The sequence below is a fragment of the Trichosurus vulpecula genome, chromosome 1 (genome assembly GCF_011100635.1).
Source record: "Trichosurus vulpecula isolate mTriVul1 chromosome 1, mTriVul1.pri, whole genome shotgun sequence".
Classification (NCBI taxonomy): Eukaryota; Metazoa; Chordata; class Mammalia; order Diprotodontia; family Phalangeridae; genus Trichosurus; species Trichosurus vulpecula.
Genome location: NC_050573.1, coordinates 565766216 through 565793295, shown reverse-complemented (window position 1 = coordinate 565793295; position 27080 = coordinate 565766216). Strand labels below are relative to the sequence as shown.

Below are 27080 nucleotides of genomic sequence, written 5' to 3'. Positions count from 1 at the left end.
GGAGTTAAGTGATTTACGCAAGGCTACACAGATGGCAGAGATGGATCTGAGCAGACATCCTTAGATTCCAAATTCACTGTGTTTGCACCACACAAGACAGAGATGAAAGAAAATTGTCGTTTGGGTGTCGAGACTGCCAAAATATCATTTTCTTACCATGACAATAAAGAATTGGTCTGCTTTGGGTTTTTCCTAAAACACCTTAGTACAAATTCTCCAAACCATGAAGAACATTCTTCAAATCTCATGAATAAATTTGATGTAAGTAAGTGGATATGAGCTGCCAAGAAGGTACCTGTGATTCACTGTGTTAGTGATGCGGAAAATCTCAAACTTCATGATAGTGCCAATGAATCTAAGGACACTGATATTAGCAGTGAAACAAGATCATTATTTTTTGAAGAGTAAGAAAACCACATGGAAGATGGCTACTTAAACTTCTGATTCTCCAGTTAATTTTCCAGAAAGTCAGCTACATTACATACATATATTACATTCTTGTAGAGGTCTTGTAAGGACATGCACTCAATTCCACCTTGCTGAGAAAGGCAAACAACCAACTAGGAAACATGAGGGACATTTTTCAAGAAAAGGTAAATTTCAGAGCTAACGCTGTAATAGGGGAGTGATCAGAACTGTTCTCTAGGAAAACAGTCTCAGAGCCAGGATGTAGCTTCACTGGGAGGAGGAAGAATGGTTCTGAGGTCACTAAAAAAAAAAAAAAAAGTAATCAGAGTCTGAACCCTGCTAGTAGCATCAGCAGCACTGGAAGGGGGGTGGGAGGAAGATACTTGGGATATTCGGATAGAAAATCAACTGGATTTTTCAACAGACTTGATTATAGAAAGAGAACAGAAGTTAAAGATTTCTAAGATTAGGAGCCTGGGTATCTGGAAGAATGGTCAGTGCTAGGAAAAGGAGGACAGAGTATGCGGAAGAAGGAAAAGATAAGCACAACTCTTATTTTCATATTACTAAGTGCTACAATAATTACTGACTCTGCAACAAATTTGACAGCTATCGTTTAAGATGATGGGTCAAGCAACTTCAGAAGCTTGGCTCTAATTCAGCTCTGGGGACTCTTTAAGTCATCTTCATGTCATCACACCCCTCACACTGGCTCTGTGTGTGTCACTGCACATTCTCAGCACAGTGCTTGGCACACAGTAGATACTTAATAAATGCATGTTGATTGATTCCACACTTCACAGTCCCCAACGAGGATAAACAATCTCCATCTTATCTGTCCTCTGAAATTCAATTCTACTGAAGGTCTCTGATAGCAGAACACTGCTGGAGGGAAACAGGTGGAGCCTTCGGATAAGACAGAGACACAGATAACTAACTATAATGCACAATTGTACATAATAACTACATTGGTTATTCTGACTTCTAGAGTTAAAGCTCAGGTGGCAATTCAAGAATCCTTACACATGTTTTATCTCAATTTCAAATTCTTATCGGTTTCAATGTGACAACCATAACCTTTAGTGCCTGCTTTACATAAGCCTATGGCCAAACTCTCTTTAATTTTGAATCTGCATGTAAACATTTCAATGTACCATCTCAAATGTGCTTCAAAGGAATACTATTTATTTTTGGATAAGAATCATTTTTTGTGACAGAAATAAAATCAACTCCCAATTAACATGACTGGATTTCCATATATTGAATTTTTGTAAAGGAAAAGACCCCTGAGATCATGGATATTGCCATTTGTAATTGTTATGTGGAAATGTTATACTTCTTCCTTCCCTCTCTCCCAATTTTCAAACAAGATAAACACAAATGCGTAATAATGGAAACGAATAGCTTTTCGGAGTCATTACGACTACAGCACACATATAAATATGAAATGGATTAGAAAAACCATGTAGACTTACTTCATAATGCTCGTAATCATCAAGGTCAAATTTTTCAAAATTTAGGAAGCCATACTGGACTGCCTAAAATTAAAAAAAAAAAAACTTTTAAAATGGCAAATAGAGATCTATTCCTGTACAGCAAATGTAAGATGTTCTCAACAGATGCATAATCCCATTCTATTAAACATAACTCAAAATAAGTGAGCTGTAGCTTCCTGAAATGCCTTCATCATAAGGAATCTTTGTTATGACAGTACGTATTTATCACAGGGATGGAGAGTGGACCTGTGACTTAACCAATATAAGAAATTCCCAGGCGAGGAAGCTCTCTGTGCAGGTTTTTAAAGAGTGGCCTGGAGAACCGAGATTAAATAAGGGTCACACGGCCAGTGTGTCAGTCATGACTTGACTGTTTTTTCTGGCTTTAAGGCTAGCTCTCGATCCTTTACACCAACCTTCCTCAGAATTTATTATAGCACAGCGATGCCTAATTGCCTCAGTTTTTCTTATACTTTATTTGATCTATATTTTCATTTTAAAAATTTGTGCCATTAATGTAAATCTAGTTAGCCCCCATGTTAGTGACTCTGACCTACCAAGACCATGTAGGTTAATAATATCCTCATGTGTTTAAAAAAAAAAAAAGGATTGGGAAGTTAAACCTCCAGTAACACTCCTTAATACTCCCTTGAATGAAATTTACAGACTGTGAAATAACACCTGAAGCTGCACTATGTATTTCATACGTTTTCATTTTTGAAATACTTGAATTAAAAAGCCAAATGTTTTGGGTACTGAAAAGAATCAACATTAATATTAAAAATAGGAGAAGATGCTCCTCTTCATGTAGATGGACATCCTGTCCTCTATCCTCTGTCTGAACCACAGCCAGACACACTAATGGAGTGAAATGAGAAATCTAGGATTTACTTTCTAGAAAGAAGATGAGTTAAACATTGCCAGCACTTGCACAAGCATTTCTATCGACATAAAGGACTTATAAAGGTGCAACCTACAACCTTTTTTGCATCATGGATTCCTCTAGCAGTATGGTGAAGTCTAGGGACCCCTTCTCAGGATTATGATTTTTAAATGCACAAAGTAAAATACCAATTTAACAAAAAGTTCAGTTACCAATACCTGAATATGAGCCAATTTTGAGAGTCAAAATATTGAAATATATGTGTATATATATGTATGTCTTAATAAACTGAAAAACTTCCCCCTGCTCAATTCTACTATTCTGTATTTCTCTAAGCTCAAATTCTGAGACCATATCCTTGTCAAATTCCTTTCTATTAATTTACTAAATATAAGTACCCTTAATGTATAGAATTGAGGTGTCCCTAAAAAGTTGCCCAAAATTTGCTTTTTGGACAGGTAAGCTTGGATTGGAACATATGCTGGCTTGGCTGTTCTAACAGAAGCAGCACATCCTCTGGTGTGTTAGGGTGTGCCAAGAATTGTAACTCCTTTCTGCTGTCTGCAGCTGCAATTAGGAGGAGACACATTCTCTGGCTTTCATCCAAGCTATTTTAAACTCAGCCTTTTGCTTCAGGCTGAGGCCAGATCAAGATACTCCCTAAATGTATATTAAAGATTGCCAGCATAATGCACCCATCTGGACCTTCAGGTAATATGGAAGCAACCAGTCCCTGGATTTGACAATTCTATAACTTTAAAAATCTCTATATGGGGATTACCTTCTCTTAATGGAAAAAAAACAACTAATTGCTCTTCTCTCTGAATATTGAGAAATCCACATTAAGATTCTTATAAAGTTGTGTTTTTTGGTACAGGGACAAATTAACCACAGGCTATTCACTATCAAAACGTAAATGCCATTCCAACTATTAAGATGCTGTATAGTACTAACATAACTTATTTTAATATGGATTTCTCATGGCCCTGATGGCCCTTTAATTACAAGTTCAACAAGCTGACAACACACATGCCAAAATCGGTGGGAATTTAAAAAGAACTGAGTCATATTAAAATAGCTTAACTGCCTAAACAAATTCTTTTTTTGTACAAGAATTTATTTTTTGTGTTTGAAAAGTGTTTGAAAAGAATGGACTCTGACTTTGAGCTGGGGGCTTGAAAGAATGTGTACACGTGTGTGTACACACACACACACACACAAACACACACATTTTGATACATTTGGTATTGCTAGAACAGACATTTTCCCAAACACCTGAACATACTTTCTCATGAAGTACAATTCCCTGAAAAGTTAAAACCTAAGGAAAGAAAGTTTTTTAACTTTGACAATATGGTACACCAACAGGATCTATGCTATTTTACTTGAGATGTATGAGGGGACAGACAGACAGAAACAAAGGAACTCCACTAACCCCTTATGAAGCATATTCACTGTTGGGACATTCAAAAAAGTGCTTGGGGGTCCCCAGGAACGTTTGAAAAAAGCCCCCAGTTCTCTACGCTGTCCTGAGTATAACACAGTACTTACTTCTCCTGACTCCTGCAGCCACTCGGGTCTAAAATAAAGTTTCTAGGGGCAGGTTTTCCTAAAACCATACACGTGCCGCTTTGCCTCTCCGGGACCATAAGAGACAGAGATGAGGAATTCAGTGGCCAGTGGAGGCGGCTGGCACATCCAGTCTCTGCGTCCTTTTGCGTGGAGTACTGGTAGTTTACATCTCTCAAGAGATCCTCAAACACTAGGACTGAAGGAATCTGGGGCGACGTTTCTATTTCTTGAACTTCTGAAACAGACTAATTTTGCTGCCTTTTCTTGCATTGCTGTAGCAACTGAACATACCGTTCTGCCCACTTTGCCTCAGTTTGTGTCTTTCTGTATCCGAATGCCTCCAATCTATCCTTCTTTAACATTCACACGCCAGTCTATTCAGCCGCTCCTACTGTTGGGCACACGTTATTTCCAGCTTTTTATCATAAACGGTGCTGCTATTAATATCTGTAATCATGTGACTCCACTCTTTTGTTTGGTTGTGTTTTTTGGAGGGAGAAGGGAAGGCAACTGGAGTTAAGTGACTCGTCCAAAGCCACACAGCTAGTAAGTGTCAAGTGTCTGAGGCCGGATTTGAACCAGGAATCCTCCCGATTCCAGGGCCGGTGCTCTAATGTGAACCCACTCTTGCGGTCATTAACTTCTTTAGGATATAAACTCAGTAGTGAGATCTGTAGCTCAAAGGGGATATATAACTTAGAAACAGTTGAAAAAAATTTTGTTAGAGGTTTTTCTGTGTAATGGTATTTTTATAAGAACATTAGACTTTAAAAAGTCATAGAAAGATGAGAAAGTCGAGCAATTTAACAGTCTGTCTTCTAACAGTGTCTCATTTAACAATAAAGTTTTACACTGATATGGAAGTAATTACAAAGTTACCCATTTTTTTCTTATGTAAAAGGCTTTATGATCAAGCTATGTGTAGCATCTGAAACTTTTAACACTTGAAAATATTCCAACTCCCTATACCACCGTCAGTCTAAAACTGCCACGCCCCTAACCACTGCTGCTATCCGGGTCAAGTCTGCAGTTTTCACAGAATTATCCCAGGCACCACTTGACCTCTCAGAGACCAAGACAGACAGCTGACAAACTGGGTGGACAATGGAGCTAAATGCAAAGTGGAATTGTGTCCTTTCTGTACGTAACACTGGTGGTTTGTATATTATAAATAAGCTCTGCTGGGTTAGACATGAAAAGAGGTATTTAGACCAAATGGTTTCATTATGGAAGACTTTTAAATGGAGGAAATCCTGAAATAACTGTTGATATAAAAACAGAAGGCATCGGTATAAAGTCAGGACACCTACTACTACTTAAATAGCACTAAGCTTAACATCAACATGAAAACCCTACCCTACATTCACCCCCGCCCCCATTCCTCAGAATCTAGAATGCATGTGAAATCACAGCAACCTCTCCAGAGACACGAGCTGGTGAGCCCGTGATGATGCTGGACTGGCAACCCGATGCAGCCCTGCAAAGCGGCGTCGCTTGGTTCACTTACCTTATGTACTGCCTGAAAACAGTCGAGCAGTGTTATGTAGAAAGTGCAATTACCGTAGGAAGCATCCCTGAAATTCCACAAATAAATACATCTGAGTCAGTATCTCAGTCAGTTCTCATAAATAAAACCACTCTTTTAGAGTTCCATCTAGAGATGGCGCAATCAAACAGGTTCCCCCCCCACCCACCCTGGTCAAAAAAGAAAAAAAGATTGGGGCAGCTGGGTGGCGCAGTGAGTACAGCACTGGCCCTGGAGTCAGGAGGACCTGAGTTCAAATCCGGCCTCAGACACTTGACACATGTACTAGCTGTGTGACCTTGGGCAAGTCATTTAACCTCAACTGCCCTGCCAAAAAGCAAAAAAAAAAAAAAACAAAAGAAAATATTAAAAGAAAAAAGATCAATTTAAATCAAGTATCATTCATTTAATATCCGAAAGCATGATCCTATTTGATTATTCAAGTACAGTATTTAGATTAATCCTAACTACTGAGCTCAAGTTCACCCCTTCTTTTGTCTTATCTCCTAACAATTCCTATGCATCATTTTTATCTTAATAAGTGCTAGATTTTTTAAAAATGAGTCACATTTTCTTTATCAACTACATCTCACACCAAAAGAAATTAAAACCTTTATGCTGGTGTGTGTGTGTAAGACGGCAGACTGCAATATAAGGGTGGCAGGCAGGGAGGGAGGGATTTATTTTTTAAACATTGTTGGATGATCCAAGTAATTTCATGTTACTACTGGGCACCCTTAGGCTCCATAATACTATGCGTATAGATCCTAAAACTTGTTTCGAGAAAGAAAGACTCCTTTTCCTTTTATTCAATGAAAAGTGGACAATCACTATTGGCGTATGATTTGTACTACAGATAAATGTGTTTTTCTCTTTAACTTTTACACATGCCAAAATATTATAATTTAAAATAGAAATATTTTAAAACCAAATATATAAATCATTACATGTCTTTTTTCAGAACTGAGAATTGTTCACGAAAACAAGGTCAATGTTGTGCTGGGGGAGTAAGGTATATTTTAAGTTCAAGCTGAAGTACAGTACTCAAATTTAATCAGAACAGAGACTAAGAAGCAATTATTTTCTCTCATCAATCAGAAGGTTCTGTGTGGAAGACAAATATAATACAGCATTTCTGCCAACTTAAGGGCACTAAATTATGAAAAATTCTAATTTGCTTAAAATGGTGCCATTTAACTTTTATTTAAATCTAATTCCTTTTGTAGATTATTCACGGTGTTAGCAATCCTGCAAACAAAAAGACACACGATTTTACACTGGATTCAAGTTGTATATTTCTTACTGGAAAAACTAAACATTGGGTCAAACTGAATTTTTATCCTAGTTCCTAGCCTTAGGGTGGAAGATTCTCAAGGGTGTTTGGACACTGTGACGTAATACCATTAAACAGACAATGGAAAGGCCACTTGTCCAGTTGTTTTGGTTATTGCTGTCTGATTTGATTAGACTGACCTGCATATAGGTGTGTCTCCTTTAAAAAGACAATGCATGGGATGACAAAGCTTGAGAAGAAAGGAGATTAGATAGAGTTACGGTCATCACTCCAAGTCACCAGATTTGGTTTTGAGGATTCTCCTCTAGGAATTACATGAGGATTGTATCATCATTCTTTAAAGATAATTCCCCCCTCCCCCACCCCCCCAAAAAAGTGGCCTCAAGAAGAATATACTACTATTTGCTTTTTTTAAAAAACCGGCTCACAGATTAAATTTAAAGTGCTACGTAAACTGCGTAATAACTGTTTCAAAGCCTTTCCTACAGAAGCCAGAGAAACTCATAATGTCTAACAACACGGAAGTCAGGACCTACAATTATAACTGTCACTCTATGAAGCGCTTCTCTCTATGGATTCAGGGAAAAATTGCATAGTTTAACTTTTGCTCTAGGAGGTAAACTATGGAGAACATAGACTGATAGAAGGGAAAACTTCTTTCTTGTGAGAACTGTCAAATGTTTACTTTATAAAGAATTATAAGGAGAATTTTAATTCATAAGTGAGTTTAAAGATAAACTGAATGGTGTAGGGCTATATTTTGAGAAGAGAAATCATTGGCCATTAAAACAGAGGGTATGAAGTGACATTCGTTCTGAGTTTTCTCACAGCTAAAATACTTCAAATTATCTATGCCTTTGTTTTACTATTGATTTCCCTATCAACAAATGGTATATTTTATGATTTTAATATATTTAATATCAGAAAATGAAAGGCTTTAATATAGAAAGAGTTACATATAACTAAATAACCACTATTAGGAAAGGATGTTTCTCTAGATTATTAGATAAATCATATTTGATAAACTGATGGGGGCCATCAGCTTAATTTATTGAGAGAGATACAAAAATTTGACTGATGAGAAAATGTACAAACATAAAATTTCCCTAAATCAGTGGTTCTTTTATCTTTTCGGGTGTTGTGGACTCTGTGGTGGTTTGGTGAAGTTTTTGGACCCCTTACGAAGATGTTTTAAAATGCATCAAATAAAAATCATAGGATTACAAGAGAAACAAATTATACTGAAATACATTTACAAAATATTTTGAAAAATAAACAAATCCACGGACCCCAGTTTAGCAACACCTACAGGAGAGTTTGGGGTGATAGGGTTAAATATGGCAATCAATCAAGGATTAGCTCAAGGAGCACTCTGCTAGTGAGGATGGCTGATCAACGTGACTCAACATGTACAGTTCAGAGCCCTGAATCTTGATGTTATCATCACGCCAACATTTACCTCCCCTCCTTTAATTAACTACTAATATCCTCTTGGCCTATTCAAGGATTTCCAAAGGTATAAGGCACACTGGTAATATTACTTTTGGGTCTGGACTGTTCATGGAGGTCAATAATTTTTGCATGTAAGCTAAACACAAAAATTCCCTAGACTTATTTTTCAAATCATAACGTAATCCTAAGCTGTGATATGTCCTAGCTACCGCCACAAAGAAATAGTTAAGTGAAAATATAATAAAATCTCCTTCAATCGGTCTAATTTAGAGTTTGTTATAATTTGGCTTGTGCCGAATCAAAGTTTATCTTCATATTTTCTATGGAATAAAGATAACTAAACCTTTAAATTTAATTAAAATTAATTTAATTTATACCTATTAATTTTAACAGTGTTAAAAAAAAAAGGAGGTATATATAGACTGTCAGAAGGCGAAACTATTTTGAAAGACACTACCTACCTTAGTAAGAATTCCAAGCTACAGGTAGTGTCACATACTGGATAGAAGACAGCATAGTACGGCAGAAAGGGTATTGACTCTGAAATCACAGAACTTTGTCTCTAAGACATTTTACTTGTGTGACCTTGGGCAAGTCACTTGATCTTTCTGAGTCTTCATTTTCTCATCTACAAAATGGCGTTAATAAAGCCTGTAGATTATACGTTGACAGCTGTTGTGAGGCTCAAATGACATAATAATGTACTCAAAACATGTTAAAGTACCAAGTCTATATGGAGTGTCCTATTAAAGCTTAAAATTACATCAAGATTTTGGCACACCCTGTAAAAATGTCAATTACCATACAGAACGCAGCCTGGAAGGAGTCTGAAGGGGAGACATAGTGCCATGAGTCCAATGTACTTTACTTTTCAGTTCAGAGATTAGAGGGGAATTTAGATGATGTAAAATTAAGGTACAGATTTAACAAACTTGGAAGAGGTGACCAGAAGACAGGGTATCATTAAAAGCTTAGAAATGTCATGCTGGAAAGCAGCGACTATCTACTTATAAAGCAAATAAACTTAACAGGTCTTGAGATCATCACGACTCTATTATAGCACGCTGTTCAGTTGCTTCTCGCTCATGTTTGACTTGTGACCCCATCTGGGGTTTTCTTGGCAAAGATACTGGAAAGGTTTGCTATTTCCTTCTCTAGGTCACTTTACAGATGAGAAAACTGAGGCAAACAGGATTAAGTGACTCGCCCAGGGTCACACAGCTAGGAAGTGTCTGAGGCCAGATTTAAACTAAGAAAAATGAGTCTTCCAGGTCTGGCGCTCTATCCACTGCAATATTATATAGCGCAGTATCAAAAAAATAAATCATTATAGATGTGCATTGGTTGGGAGGAGCTTCCTCAATGGAAAGTGCCTAGAGCAATGCAATCATAGGTCCAGTTTAAAAAAAATATTATGGAACATCAGAACTAGAAAAGAATTCGGAGATCATCTAATCCAACTCAGGGGCGCGGTTAACTATCAAGACAAGGTTAAATTATACTCTGTATGGTTTGCTATTTATCAGTATAGGAAACTATTTCCTATCAACAATTGTTTTTAAAAATGGTTTTTTATAAGTGGGCCAAATTAAGTTACTGGAAAAATTCACTTCAGGGGAAAATTCCATTCTCTAATGGGAGTAGAGGTGGGAACAGTAGCACAAAAGCATATGTAAATGGAAGCTCTTATCTGCCAATAACAAGTCCATTCTCCAAAGAACTATCAGGACATTTAATTTTGAAAAGTTTGCTAGATTTAGGAGAAGCACTTAAAAGAAATAATGATGTAATTTCATTTATAATAGTTTCCCATTTAGATTTTTCATTCATTCAGACTGACCCTTCTTCCAATTTATTCAAACTAATGAGATTTTATTATATAGCACTTTAGAGAAACTACTTTCTTGGTGGCTATGACAAGAGAGATTCAAATTACCTGGCCAAACTAAATTTTTCTAAATAGTTCTTTTTTTGAGCATAATGCCTGAATAATCAGTTCTGCTGGGACACTATTAGAGGAAAGACATGATTTTTCTTGCTCTGTGACAAATAATTCTTCTTTTACTTGGCTTCCATTAGTTATTCTTACTGTCAATCCTAAATCTTTTCCCCATGTTCCACTGTGTTTCACAGGCCTTAAGCAAATCGTACATATGTTCATCTTCCAGGATCCATACATGCTCCTAGTGAAACCCATTAACACAAAAACCTTGAAAAGAAGAGCGATGTAAAGCTGCAGCGACGGTACCCTTGCCTATTAAATCATGAGTGCTCGTTGATGAGTAATGTAACAGAACACTTTTCTGGTTCTTGTTCGGGCAACAGCCTCCCTCCTAAATGACGTCATCCAACAGCCTGTACGTTCTTTGCAATGTAGGAAGGAAGAGAGTTAACAATTCATCACTGAGGTCTCAACTCCCCTCTCATCCCTTCTTTCTTCCTACTGAGTTTAAATCATTTCTGCTGACTTGATAATTCAACACAGGCCAAGGGGGTATTTTGGACTATTCCCTCTCCAATTTCTGCAGATTAGGAATTTCATGTCTAGAAATGTTATGAAACTCCACTCCAAAAGGGCTGATTTCCTTATAATGGCCCCAAATTCACTTAGTTATGAGTCTTTCTCAGGTTGGTGACACTGGTTCCTTGGGAGATGGGGGGCAGATATACTGTCTGTTGCAGGACCCTGAATAGGGTTTGAATAAAGGCTTTGAATAAAGCCTTTCCAGCTAGATAGGACCTTCTGAAGCAGGAGTTCTTAACCTTTTTCTGTGTCATGGACCACTTGGGAAATTTGACAAAGTTTGTGGACCCAAACTCAGAAAAATGTTGGTTACACTGAAGAATACGCTAAATGTCAGTTAGAGGTTAGTGAAAATGAAAATGTGTTTTTTTTCCTATCCAAGTTCTGGATACTCTGAAATCTATACATGGACTCTTTGTACTCCAGTTTAAGAACTTCAGTTCTAGAGCTGACGCTTCATGGATAGAGCCTTCAAGAATCCAAAGTCATCTCAGTGCCTCAATGAGGCCATGGAGAATGACTTAAACTATGTTAACATCAGTGTATACAAGAGAGACACGTTCAAAAGCAGATTCCTAATGTTCTAAATTTCTCTCAGTACTTTGCATCTAGATGAAACAATTATTTTATACAACCCTTTTACTAAATACCTAAGATATTAATCAAGCATGTGTCAGAATAACAGGTTTGCGTATCCAGTCACCACGTTAAAAGGGATAATGGTTTTGAAAGTTAACTTTCTACAAAACTACACAAGCTGTTTACCATGGCAACATACGGCACTAGTAGAAGGCAGCCTATTAAATGTTTCTGCTCAGTTTTATAACGACTTCTTTGAACTTAAGCTAATGTTATTTATGTACAAGGAAGATATTACTCACATACCAACACAGAATGTATGATTCAATAGTTTTTCCAGGAGCAGCCAATAAGTTAGGAATACATCCTACCCAATCCTTCCTTTGCTTCTTCATGGTGCCCACAAACGGGAGACCATCTGTCCATGCGCACAGGACAATTTTTGCCAGCAAAGGTCGTTGTGTATGGAAAAACTCATAGACTAACATAAGCATTAAATCTATAACTTGTCCTCAATCAGTGGTGTATGCCTGCTAGCTCAGCTGCTTCAACAAGCCTTCTTTCCAGTTACTGGTTGCTCTTTTGCACACATATCATGAACACACATACCTCCATGCATATGCAGCGACTCCTCTCTTAAAAACAAACATCGAGTATTTTCAACGTGCTATGGGTGAAGGATGAGAACACAAGGTCCATGAAAGAGCTGATTCAAAACAGCTAAACTCATAAGTGAAGTTCTCAAATTTGCTAATGATTCATTTTGGAATTGGAGCAGAGATGAGCTGACAGATTTTTCTTTTCTTGGAAAAGTGGAGAAGATGGTTGTGAAATATCGTAAATACTTTTGGGTGTGGCTGCTGTGCCGGCTGATTTCACTTAAATCTTTTAATTTGTTACAATGAAAAGTACAGGCAAGTAGAAGTAAGCTGAAGATGGAAAAGGGGGTTTATGTAGAAACGAGCATTATGTAAAAACGAAAGGCATCAGTGACTCCAAAAACTCTCCTACTCACCTGAAAGGAACATAAGAAATGTTTCCAACCAACAGCGTCCTGTAGGTATCTTCTGGAGATTTCGCCAAATATATTATCTAAGTTTAAAGGGGGAAAAATAGGGCAATTTATTCATAAATTATATGATTAAGAACTAGTTATTTATAATTGATATTTCTGATAAGAACAAGCTAAAAAGTATTGCTCAATTTCTACCAAAAATAAAAAGGCGTGCCTTCCTCTAGGTTGTTTAAGTACGAAGTGGAAATAATACAAATCCTTTGAACTGCTGTTAACAGAAGTAACAATATTTTCTTTATTTTTTTCCCCACAAAACACATACATCATACTACATTTTATAAAGATTCTTAGTAGATTTTAGGAACAGGCAACTGTCAAGGTTTTGGCTAACAAGACAGTCAAGGAAACACTGTGCTAGATGTAAGAGTACTGGGATGTGTGTACATAAGCAACATCAACCCTTCCTAACATTGCCTAAAGAAATGCCACAGAATTACTCAATAATAAGAAACATTCTACTTTTATTCATTGTACTTTTTAAAATGCTTCAACCCTAATGAAGTTCTGATAAGCTGAGAGCTATCCACACCGAGTTTTAAGACACAAACCAAACTGGATGGAGGTCAAATTTAATAGCACACATTTGACCAAGCACAAGAGCTGAGGGAAAAAAAGGCCAATAATTTCAGGGCATAACTTTCCTCAACTTAGTGAAAGAAAAGCAATATCTGAGCTCTAAACTGCATATTGCATATCACATATGAAAATCTGCATTTAAAAAAATCATAGAGAAAGTACTGTCAGTATTATAAAACCTTTCATCATAAAGGTTTATAAAGATTATTCCCCTCTTGACAATTTTCCATAGCTCAAGAAAATCATGTCTCAATTAGTTATTCTGGTTATAAGGAGAGTTATAAAACATACACCAGTGTACTACATCTCTTTATACAGTGCCTAAAACCAAAACTGCTGGGTGCTTAGGTTGTGAATTAAGATTGAAAATATTTGCAGTATGTTAACAAAAACAGGAAAATGTGTCCAATCCTTTATTATGTCACTACTGACATAAACAGCACTTGCAGGAAAACCATGTGATCCCAATAAAAAACCATCTCCATTTCACAGACTAATCATAAATTCCAAGAAGGGCCAATTTAGGTTAGCAAAATATTTTAAAAGAGGTCTTTCATTGCTTTTAAGTATATGAACACTCCCAGAAAAACAAAAAATTTTTGCTACCAAAGTCTTTGGCACTGTCAATTGCTTCAAAACCAAAACTGGGGATAATTTTATCAGTGGAGATGACATTAAAGAAGAGGCATTCCCATCTGTTTTGCACCCTAAGGACCATGGGACCTTCCATATATGTTGCCTTGTCACTAGAATGTGAGCTCCTTAAAAGCAGGGACATTCTTTTATATTCTATCCCTACAGCTTAAAACAGTGCTTTGCAAGTAACAAATATATAGTATGTTTTTTCATTATTCATTCTAATAACTTTGCTTCAATAACGTTACCACTTTAAAATCACATAGTACCAAATTCCTCCTAATGCCCATCTTAGAAACCTGCTTTGACATCACTTGGGCCCTTGTTCCAACGAAAGTAACTCCCTTTTATTACTGCCCAATATTAGAGAGGGCTTACCTATATGTATTAAAATATGCAGTAGATTAACAAAGCCTGGTCTGACAGACGTCCTGATCTGAGGTATGAGCTGTAATTAATCAGAAAGACCAGCGCAAGTTGCAGTGGCCTCTGTTTTCTTATGAAATAACACTGGATGCAACCAAAAGTGCTCAAACTTATATACTTGAGAACAAATTATTTTCAAATATTTTCAAATGCTCTTCGGATTCTTCTCTACATCAATAAATTGTCTAGCAATCCCCAAATTATCATAAATTATAAATTTGTATAATCCTAAAAGATAATGCTTTACTATACTTTCAAAAATTTTATAAACAATTATCTACATTCAAAATATTAGGTTTAGAGATTCTTTAAAAATTAGTTAGTCCTGACTTAAAAACTAACACTGTTTATCTATAATTCCTTAAATTTTAATAGAAAGGGATTTGATATAAATAAACAAATGTGGGAAATGTGTCATCTCAAGTTTCAAGTTCTTTTGCCTAGTATTCTAGGCTTTATACAATAGGATTTCAACCCACCTTTCCAGCCTAACCTGATGCTACGCCACTTAACATACGCTAGCATTCTTCATCTTTGTCACCTTCATACAGTCTAGTCTCTGACATCTTAGAGAGATTCCCACCCTTCACCCCAATCTTGCACCTTGTTGCAATCCTCAACATCCAGCCCAGAGGTCATCTTCACAAAGCATCTCCTTGGTCTTTCCCTTTCATAGCACTCTTTCTGGAGCTCTCCCATACACTTAGCCTATTGCAATGTAAATTAGAATTTACCTCTCGTATACATATTATTTGACAGAAGCAATGGCAAGCTGGCCATTTACATGTAGTAGAGGAGGGGGGAGTTAAATTTCATCCCCTTCATCACCCCCTAGCTCAGGATGTAATAACAGAAAACAAATTGCAGACATGGAGATATTAAGTGTAAAGACTCATTTGTGTCCTGTATCTTTTTACTAACTGGGAAAATATTTCTTGATTAAACTGGAAGGAACAACTGCCACTGGCCACAACCCTGGTGACCTTTTAAAAAACCTACCTTGCTAATTCTACAGCCCAGGCAAGAGTCAACAGTTATAACTCAGCCTTTGAGGGAGAATGACTTCACTTCTGGAGGGAGAGAAGGGGATTTCTCCTTCCTCCCCACTCCCATCAGCCATCATGTTTTGCCCAGGATGAGAATCTACATCCAGTGACATATAGTAGCCTCCACTCTTATAGGACTATACTTTCAGGGAAAGGACACTGTCAATAGTTCTTTGAACTGTATACTGAGTGCTTTGTACATAGTGGGTGCACCAGTAGTGTTTGTTGATAATAATTGCAAAAATCTTACTTACATTCATAGCTCAGGTCTGCACAATCTGTGGCCCCTTGTGGCATGCCAAAGGATTTCAGGAGGCCCATGAAAAACGTAGAGGAAAACATATTTTGTACGTAGAGGAAATCCTTTGATGGGCTGCAAGCATCTGCCCAAGGTATGGAAGCCTTTTATCGATGATATAAAAATTTGTAGAAATCTGAGTATATTATCTCATTCAGGAAAAGCACAAAACCCCAATGCATGGAAAGGACTTTGAGAGGGTTTTATCCCAATCCTAGATGTTTCACAGAACTATGCCAAAATTGAAACTGAGAGATAACTACCTAGATGGTTCATAATTGGGAGATTCAAAACTCATAGCTCTAAGTTGGTAAGCTGTGGCATGGGGAAAGGAGCAGGGGATAGAGGTTTTTGAGCAGGAGGATAACATGGTCATCTACTTTAAGCCACTTGGCTTACAGATGAGGACCTCAACTTTCAGGCTGGGAGAGATTATGAAACAAGGAGCAGAACCAAGATTTGGAGAAAGGTCCACCACTCTTTCTACTACATCATTCACCCTTCAGTATGACCTTGAGCTCTTAAAGGCTGAAAAGCTATCAATTGACAAGCGCTTCTCAAGATCCTGCTCTATGTGCCAGCCATTGTATTAAGTGTTGGAAAATGTGAACTCTGTAAGGGGTTCTTAAACTGGTGCCTCTAAGTTTCTCATATATGTGTGTGTGTACACACATGTGTATACACATATATGTTTGTGTATGTTATATTATGTGCATACATGCATACAGATGCATTACATGTGTGATATATACATATGCTTTGTAGTATATTTGATGACTGTGTTTCAACATAATTGCTTTCCTTTGTAATCCTACTATATTATTTTGTGCATTTAAAAAAATTATTCTAAGAAGGAGTCCATAAGCTTCGGCACAGTGCTAAAGGAGTTTACGACACACAAAAATAGTTAAGAAACTTTGCTCCAAAAGATTTTAGATGAGTAAGGGGGACCCAGTGATGGTCTTTATGGTTGTCATCTAAGAAGGAGGCATATTTGTGAAGCTGGCTGGTCAACAGATAAATATTTTTTTAAAACCACAAAAACCCATATTGATTATAAAAATTGAATGAGCATGTATTTTGAATCAATGAAGAGAGAGTATCCACACCAAGAAAATCTCGGAATCTTGAAGTACAGCAGCATGAGCTCAAGGTGATGCTAAGACACCATCTCAGATAAAAACTTTAGCAGAGTTTCACAGATATAGTGCTGGGCCTGGAAGATATATATTAACTAGAGATTTAGAATTGGTAGTCTCCTAGTAAGAGGTGATAGTGGAAGCAGAAGATTAGATGACTAAGGATAGACTGCAGAATGAAAAGCAGAGGACTGAGAGGCAAATTCTGAAGACCATCTATTGTCAAAGAACGGCAGCTGGATGGCGCAGCTGACAGTGTCGGAAGCCAGAGTTGAACCAGCCTTAGATACTAGCTGTGGGGCTGTTTTTTAACCTGTTTGCCTCAGTTGCCCCATCTGTAATATGAGGATAATAACAGCACTCGTTGTGATGATAAAATAAAATAATATTTTTAAAGCACCTTGCAAACCTTCAAGTATTATATAAGTGCCACTACTGACTATTATTAAGAATGGAAAGAGAAGACAGAGAGAAAGGAACCAGAGAGGGAGGAGGACTAAGACGTCTACTGTCACAGAGACTAAGTAAGAGAGGAGAAGGGGCGCTACGATAATGAGCCATTAAGGAGAATGTAAACTGAGAAGACTGTAACAATGAGGACCTCGTCACTGACCTTCAACACTACAGTTACCCAGTTACCGTAACAGAGTTGACAGTGAAATATTTCAGAAGCTTAAAGAGGGAAGAAGTGGCATAGGAATAGAAGGACCACTTATTTTACAAGTTTAAAAGGAGTTAAGAGAATGCTAAGAGACTGAGGGCAAGGATGAGAGAATCATGGTGAAGACAGCACAGAGAAGAGAACTCAAGCAAGACAAGCTCATTATCGTCTCAGTAAAGTAAGAGGTAAGGTCGTCTGGGAGAGTAAGAGTCAGGGTTGGTATGACTCGGGCTGGAGGAGAGAAGATTTCGAACTGCTTTTGGGGGTAACATGCTAGACTCTAAAGAGAAGGTGACTGAGAGAACTGCGGGGCCCCGTGAGGTGGTCCAGCTGAAGCGACGACGACTTGGGTCTGCGTGGGTGATTTTGTGCAATACTTTGTTTTGCTGTTCAGTCTTTTTCAGTCGTGTAGCTGGAAGCAAAAACACAGAAACTGGTAGATGACTCAGGCTTGAAGACTGGCATCCGATCCAGAATGTTACTGACAGCAGCACTGAAATGGAACATGAGTCAAAGTGTAGCCAAAAGGGAAGTCATGGAGACTGGCTGAAGAGATAAACAGAAGAAGGAACAAGGAAGGAAGTACTGTTGGTGGTCAAAGAGATGAGACTCAGTTTGAGATCCAGGGTGTGACTCTGTTGGTAAATTGGCTGACACAGAATCCAAGTGAAGTCCAGAGGATGAATAACCATGAAACTGGTGTTTTAACTGGATGATAAGCACAGATTTGAAAATCACTGAGGATCATGGCAGGAAGAAAAAAAAGAGCCGTGTTAAAAGTCAATAACAGAATAAAAGCAGATGGTAGAAGGTATTCTTACATAAATTAGTCAGTCAATAAGCATTTATTAAGCACTTATTCGCCCAGCACTGTGCTAAGATACAAAGACAGACAAAAACATGGCCCTGCCCTCAAGGAGATCACATTCTGCCAATTATGTATATAAACGGTAAGTACGGTATAAATGAGGAGGAATGTCGAAGGGCACTAAGTCTTGGACGAAGCCAGGCAAGCATAAGGGACAGACAGGGAAAAGGCACAGAGCTGGGTGATGCAAAGACGAACAAGAGTGGAAAGACAGGGAGAAGCCGGCTTAAGAAGGGCTTTGAGAGTCAAGCAAATTTCTGTTTGATCCTGACACGACGCCGCTGAAGTTTTGTCTATACACAAGCACGTGTGGGTGTCTGTGTGTGGTAACGTGGTCAGACCTGTACTGTAAGAAGATCACTTTGATCCTGAGCGGAGGAAAGACTGCTGAGACTGTGGAGTGGAGCGAAATACGAGTCAGGGAGATCGGTGAGCGGGTTATTGAAATGGTCCGTGGTCCGGAGTACGGCCTCTAAAATGTGCCAATGTGTTTTCTTACAAGAACCCCATGAGACAGACTATATGATCCCTATGTCACAAATTATTCAGAAAGGCTAGGTGACTTGCTGTGTATCACACACGAGTAGTTGAGTCAGGACTTGAAGTCAGGTGTGCTCATTCTTAAGTCGAGCACCTTTTCAGTCACATCATGCTGTCTCCCTAACAAAGGGAACAGGCCGTTGTTGTTCAGCTGGGGCTCGCTTAACCCTGTTTGCCTCAGTTTGCCTCACTTTCCTTCGAAGGAGCTGGAGAATGAAATGGTAAGACACCCCAGTATCTTTGCCAAGAAAACCTCAAATGGGGCTACAGAGTTGGACACGACTGAAATGACTCAGCAGCAATACACATGATAAATAAATAATGAGAACATAGAAGGAAAAAATAAGAAAATGGAGGAGAAAGGCGAGTTTCCCAATGGACACAAAAGACTGTAGCCAGAGGAGAAGCAAGAAAGAGCATGATAAAATAAGCAGTAACAAAAATGCTCAGACGGTGATCCACATAACTCAAGGGCATGAGCCACAGAGAAGTGAGAAGCACAGTTTCAGCAAATATGGAGGACCCAGGGTTATTGTAGGCTCAAGGAATAATTGTAGAGAGCAACCTGGCCTTCCTGCTACAGGAGAAAGACAAAGAGCTTGACAAAAACCTCTCTACAGCTTCTCAAGGAGACCAAAGTGTTCCCTGAAAGAATGGAAGAGTTCCTCCAAGAAGAAAATAAAGAAGAAAAATATTCCCAAGCAGGCAGAATGAGGAGGTTGGATGACAAATAAAAGTGGCAATCGACTGAAGAGAAGAAACACTGAATTGGAGTTTTTCTGCCTGTAAATGGTGGGAAATGGACCCTCTGAGAGGGAAGCGCTGGAATAACAGAATTGGAAGAGTGGAATAATGATGAAGATCAATCAGTAAGCACACACGTATCAAGTACCTCCTGCATGCCAGTCATTACGTTATACTGGGAGGAGGCAGGGAAAAAACAGTGAAGCAGAAATTGCCTTGTAGGATTTTACAATCTAGCTGGGGATTACAACACGTGCGTATACATGTATTATAAGAAAGGCCCGTAAGGCCAGAGTCCTGGTAACTATGTCTGATACTGGAACAAAATGAGACAATCCTAGGGTCACTCAATAGTTTACAAAAAAAGGTTCTATCATAGAAAGAATACTCAACAAAACCTAGCACTTAACTAGGAGACCTACCTTTTGTCTCCCTTGTTTCAACAGGGTGTTGGGCATGGTCTTGAGAGAGCTGCCAAGTCTGAAGGGTCTCAAATTCCATGAGGATGGTTCTTTCCTCCTCTTAAGTCACCAGCTACAGCCACAGTCCCCCAAGCCAATTAAACCTCAAGGGGACTGTCAATATTTTTTATGGAGAAACTAGTGTTACCATGGGCAAATCATCTAACCTTTCTGGGCCCCTCAATTACTTAATTTATACAGTTAAAGGACTGGATTAGAGGAATACCATGATATTCAGTCATATCTGACTCTTCATGACCCCATTTGGGATTTTCTTGTCAAAGACACTTGAGTATCTTCTCCAGCTCATTTTACAGATAAAGAAACTAAAGCAAACAGGGTTAAGTGACTTGCCCAAGGTCACCCAGCTAGTAAGTATCAGAAGCCAGATGTGAACTCGGAGAACATGACTCTTCCTAATTCCAGGCCCAGCCCTCTATCCACTGTACCACCTAGCTGCCCATGAATACTATAGTCCCTTCCAGTCCTACATGTATGTTCCTATAACCTTAATAAGAATATATTTGCCTAAAAATGTCCAGATATGTCCAAGACAGCTTTGAAGCGACAACAGAGAGGGAAAGAGAAAACTACCTACATACCATAGCTTAATGAGATAGCTCAGAGGCATGTGGTCCTCCAGGCCCTTTGACTGAATCCAAAGAACACAGGACCCCTGCAGCACATGTGACAGGGAGGACAGAATAGCAATGGAGAGACAAAACAGTTCATAGGAAAAAGCATCCAAGAAGAAGGAAAATAATAAGAATAAACATGGCCTCAGATCAGTAAGCAAAAATGTAAATAATAGAGTATGGCTAATAAAGAGATTGATCTTTAAACTTATAGGAACATCTGAGTCTTGGTAGGACTTGGCTTAAAACTGAAATACAGGAATAGAAGAGTACTCCTAATTTAAACTGAAAAAAATTATATAAAAAGTGGTAGAGGAGTAGGCACGTAAAGAAAACAGACAAACATTGCCCAATCTGGGTTTCTGAAGAATGGTGATAAAACACACTTTCTACCTCTTAATAGAAGGTGGTGGACTCAAGGTATAAAACGTATGTACAGCTGGATGAGGCCACTGTGTTGGCTGGTTTTGTTTAACTGATTTTCTTTGTTATAAAGGAAGGCTCTGGGATTGTTTTTTTGGGGGGGGGGGCACAAGGGGAGCTATTGTGAGGCAATTATGACTTTTTAAAATCAATAAAACTTTTAAAATAAAAAATTTTTTTAAAAGATATCCTCTTCTGTGGATACACAAACCAAATGGTGAAATCAGTGCACTCCCCCACCCCACTTTGCGTTCCGCCTATGGAGCCTAATGATCCTACTCTTCCTTTCAGCTGGGCAATCAAACATTCTGCCTTCATACATGTTCTGGTTCCTCTTCTTGGAGTGATAAGCCATCACTCAAATACTCTATACCACGATTTTTGCCCTCTGGGTTCTACGAATTGTACTTGAGTTTGAATTTGTATTTGAATTGAAGGGCAATTTGGCTTCTGTCTTCACACTCAGATGAAATAGCTCTCTCCAAAGTTCTGAATCATTTTAATTGGCAAATTGAATGGCCTTTTCTGTCCTCATCCTTCTTATCTCCCTGTACATTTGACATTGTCGGCACTTTTCCCTCTATTACATTCACTTCTCCCTAGGCTTTCACAACACTGCTCTTTCCAGGCTCTCCTACCTATCTGACATTTCAGTTCCCTTTGTTGGATCTCATACAAATCCCACCTTCACCCTCTGGGCATCCCTAAGGGCTCCATTCTCTTCTTCTATAGTCAGTTTATCTCTATGCAAATATCCCCAGACTAAATTCAACTCTAGTTTCTCCTCTTAACTCTCGTCTCGGTCACCAACAACACACTGGCCAACCTGAACTAGATAATTTGTAGGCATTTCAAACTCGTTATGTCCCAAGCAGTTAATTCATTATCTTTTCCCTCAAAACCCTTCCCTCTTCCCGACTTTACCATTTTTGTTAAGGACAATGATATTCAATTACCCCTATATTTTTGGCTTCATTCTGATCCTCAACACTTCTGCCCAAATAACTAATAGAAATTCTATTCTCATGATACATCTCACTTCTTTCCACTCATATAGTCACCACCCTGGTTCACATGCCTTTGCATCGCTCTCCCAGAATGTTTCAATACCCTCCTAATAACAGCCTATCCTTATAAAGGGCAGAAATTTGACTTTCAACTCACTCTCTGCTCTGCATCTGCTGCTCTGCCTGGTTTCAACTCCTAGAACAAGATGTCCCTTGCAGGAGAAGCTCATCACATTTGATACCTCCCTCTGATGAGGGCACAGTCTCTGAGAACCCCCTTGAACTCTCTTTGAGTCTTCCAACTAGATGTGGCCTTCCCCTAAGGCCATGGGCCTTGCATTATCATTGGGCCCCAGTCTCTGCCTAGCCTAGCCCTCTATTCCAGTTGTTTCCCACACTTAACCCAGATCAAAATATCTATACCCTAGCTCTGTTCCCCTAGCCGTCTATGGTCTGCCGTCTCCATGTAGCCTTCAGCTATTTCCCACCCTGGAGTCTGACCTCATCTCAGTCCCATCAAGATCCTCCTTAGACTCCTCCTCAAGTCCCTCCCTAAACCCCTCCCCTAGTCACCCCAGACCACCCCTCAATCCCTCCCGCAATCTTTGTGTATATAATCTCCACCTTGCCTCCATGAAGGTGCTCAGATTCAATCTAGTTCAGTAGGTTGAATCTGGCCTGCTTGTGAAAACAGGCGTCACAAAGGGTGAGATTTCTTAAGACAACCCATTATGGCAAACCCTTAATAAACTTTGTCTTTCCCCTTGGCTGAGAAGGCTTAAGTCGAATTCCTTCCGCAGGACCTGTCGTGTCGGTACTTTGGGGTGTCGAGCACCCCTCAACCCCAAACCTCTTCACCTCATCGCCTCTCTCAGCTTCTCCTCTTTGACAGGAGGGCTGAAGGGTGGAGTACAAAACTCCTCCCAAAGCCTTCTTTTATAGAGGGCTTAGCACTTTAAGAGCTTTCCAGGTAACTCCATTTTCAATTAGCAGCTCTGCCTGGTTTTGACTCCCCACCCTACACTCCACTTTCCAGCCTCTTTTTGTGTATTTTCTTTCCCTATTAGATCTGTTAGATTGTTATTCCTAAAGCACAGATCTAACCAAGTCCCCTGCTTAAGAAGTTTCAGTGGCTTCTTCTTGCCCTTGCCCTCTAGGATAAAATTCGAAGTCAGACAGCTACCTTTTAAAGCCCTTCAGCAAAGAGTCCCAGACTACTTTTCCAGCCGGACAACATGTTACTATCCTTCATCCATTCTACCCTTCAGTAACGCTGGCCTGCTGCTGTTGCCCATACAAACATTCCTCTACCGATCTCTAGGGCTTTGTACAGGCCATTCCCAATGTATGGAATCTATTCCCCTCCTCATCTTTGCCTCATCTGTGGCTTCTTTCAAGGCTTAGCTCAGGTCCCACTTCCTAAAGGAAGCCTATCCTCTTTACTAGTATTATTTTCCCACTAAGAAATTACTTTGAATTTATTTTATATTCGATTTTCTGTGTATCTGTGGTTTCCTTCCCACTGGGGTGTAAGCTCTTTGTGGGCAGACACTGTTTCCTTTTTGTCTTTGTAGTGCTAGTGCCTAGTATAAGATGTAGCACATAGTAGGTACTTATGTACTTGTCGAATTAATAAATGAATATAGGGCCTTAGAAATGAAAGCCAATTAGATTTTTAAGTGCTGATGTTTAAGGTCAAATGGTGCTAACTATAAGAAAATGTGAAAGCAGATCAGTGGAACACTGATGAAGACTAGATAAGAATCAGAAACAAGTGACTGCAGCAAAACAGTATTTGACAAAACTAAGAACAAATTACTTGGGGAAGTACTCATTTAACAAGAATATTGGAAAAAATGCAATTGCAGACTGACAGACGTTAGGTTTAGACCAGCATCTTACATATGAGACCTGAATATATTTTATATAAATTATATTTTATATAAATTTTAAGTAAAAGGTCATGCCACAAAAAAAATTGGAAATGGGTAAGAATGAGTACCTTTCACAGCTATGGCTAGGTGGAGTATTCTTAAACATGAAGGTGCATGCAATCACAAAAAATAAAAACAATTAAGTTATTATTAATGCCAATTAAGAAGGCTAATAATAAAAACGCAAATCAAAACAACTTGGAGGTCTCATCTCACACCCAGTAAATAGGTGGAGACGACAAAAGTCAGGAATAGCCAATGTTGGAAGTATTGTGGCAACATGAGCACACTAATGCACTGGCGTGCTGCTGTGAACTGGCTGGACCATTCAGTAAAGCATTTAGAATTAGGAGAGAGAAGTGACTAAAATGTCCCTACCCTTTAAACCCAGAGATTCCACAGTTAATCATATAACCTCAGGAAATACATAACAAAAGGAAAGATAGTACATACATCCAAATATTTATAGGAGTACCCGGTGCCCAACGTGAAGAAACAAAAGACAGAGTGAGGACAGTTTATTATCAAGATGGTATGCAAGATAATAAAGTTTTACTGTAAATTTGGGTGTTCAGAGAATGTTGGAGAGTCCTGATACTGTCAAAGAACAGCTGAAACATGAGATGTCAGCTGAAGAACTGAGACTTGAAAGAGAACAAAGGCTTACATTTACAAGAAATCAAGACCTTCATATTTTAGATATTTTAGACATGTAGGAGGAAAACCAAGAGCAGTGTCTTGAAAACCCAGACATGTGGAGTTTCCAGGAGGAGAGAGTGATCAGCAGGGTCAAATGCTCCAGAATTTAAGAAGGATAAGGACTGAGGAAAGATTTGGGAATTAAGAGATCACTGGTAATTTTGCCCTGTCCAAAGTCCAACCTCCTTCACTTTACAATACAAAATAAGTCCCTTGTGGAGCAGGGACTACTTAATTTTTTTCTCTTTGATGTCCCAGAATTTAGCATAGTCACTATCACATAGCAGGTTATTAATAAATATTTGTTAAACTGAATGTTGTTATGCTTCCAGGTAAACCATTCCTCCCTTCTCTCTGTAACTATAGCTTCCTTAAGCCTGCGGCCAAGAACAGAAACTAATAAATTCTATGTCCAGACTTCAAATGCTCTGCTTCTTGCCAGCTGTACCAGTTGTGAACAGCAGCAGGATTACAATTAAACCACATACTAAACTTCATTCACAAAAGGTCAGATTCAAGATGTTGGTTAGCTTGGTTTAAACCCTTCTTTCTGAGTGTCTTTTGCTGGGTTCATATAACCCCCACAACTCTGAGTAGATTCTAATATCTATGCTGAGACCTCTTCTCTTTCTTGGTGACCTCACTGGCTTTCACAGGCTTAATTATCATGTCTATGCGAATGACTCTTTGATCTATAGTATATACCCAGTACTGGTCTTTTAGGTACGAGTACCCCATCACGGTATATTGGAAATTTCCAAACGGATGTCCCACAAGCATCTCAAACTCAGCATGTCCAAAACATAACCTTTTTTTTTTCTTCTCCAAATCCGCCCCCTTTTCTCAACTTTCCTATCTCTAGTAAGGGTACTATCACCTTTCCAGTCACCCAGATTCCCAACCTCAAAGTTTTCCTTGACTCTTTACCCTCCCTGATGCTATATAACCAACAGTTGCCAAAGTCTTATCAATTCTACCTCCTGCTGACGTGGGAGAGTGACCAAAGCAGAGACAGTGAGTATCCATGAGAGGCTTCACTCTAACCCATGACGTATAATTCTAGTTTTACTTTCTTGTTCAACAGCACCCAGGAAGAAAGTGAAGTCCCATACTTCATCTGCGTGGCTAAGTCATGGGTGTTTGGAAGGTTTATGTCTAAGTTTTCCTTTGTAAAACTAATGCCTTAATGCAGTGTTGGCTAGGTGGAGCAGTGATTGGGAATCTTGACGGAAAAGAGAACTAAACCTGATTAAACCTAAATTATTAATTATTTTAGTATGTCTCTGATGAACCAGAGGCATCCACTAGGATTAAAGAGTGTGAATAAGCAGGGCAGAGGCTGGGTGAATTAGGCAGCCATAATACACTCCTAGAAGTGGGGAGGGGGCAGAGAGGGAGGATCAGCTAACAGCAAATGGAGCTCCAAGAAAAGGCTGAATGGGAGTGGTGGTGGCAATGGAGTGCTCAGCTGGCAGCCCTGACTGCCTACTTAACTGGGACCACCCAGTGTTACACTTGTACTTATCTAATATACTTACATATGTATATGTTGTCTTACTGAATAGAATGCAAACTCCTAGAGGATAGGAACTCTTACATTTTTTGTCTCCATATCCTAGCATGAAGCGCAGTGCCCTGGCACATATTAGGCACTTAATAAACACTTGCTGATTACCTGCTTCATTGGACTAGGATTTTATTTGTAGTTCTGTTATAAAGAAAAATAATTTGTTCTAAGTAACAGTCTTCTGCCACCATGACATAACTCCAATAATGAAAGACAGACAGACAGACAGACATTTGCTAATAAAAGTCAGATGTTAAAATTCACTTACATTTCAGTGGACAGAAGTGCATGCCAATTTGGGAAAAATTTAATCAAACTTCACAAGTTATATTTGTAAACCGATATAAACTTTAACTGTTCCCCTCTAAGGTGGCAGGTTCCCTAAGCACTCTTACCCACCGAAAAGAGTAACAATAAATCTTTGCCGCCTTGACTTAAAGACTGCTTGAGTACGCAAATTCATTCCAGATGACCTTGTCCAGGAGCTCCAATCCTGGGGTTCCAGTATCTCTCCTAACTCTGATCAGAAGCAGACAGATGTTGAACAACTCACCCAGGGTCACTCAACTAACAGTACCTGAGGCAGGATTTGAAGTTTGGTCTTCCACCCTC

General features: G+C 38.8%; 1 protein-coding gene across 7 annotated transcripts in view; it reads right to left on the bottom strand.

Moving 5' to 3' along the window:
• Positions 1–27080, bottom strand: part of CDC14B (cell division cycle 14B) — a 142020-nt gene that overhangs the window by 35362 nt on the left and 79578 nt on the right. For all 7 annotated transcript variants that reach the window (XM_036741882.1, XM_036741884.1, XM_036741879.1 and 4 more), the window contains 3 exons: positions 12749–12825; positions 5867–5933; positions 1884–1946 (listed from right to left, as the gene is read on the bottom strand). In XM_036741882.1, the coding sequence (XP_036597777.1) occupies positions 1884–1946; positions 5867–5933; positions 12749–12825 (207 nt within the window). The remainder of the gene's footprint in view (positions 1–1883; positions 1947–5866; positions 5934–12748; positions 12826–27080) is intronic.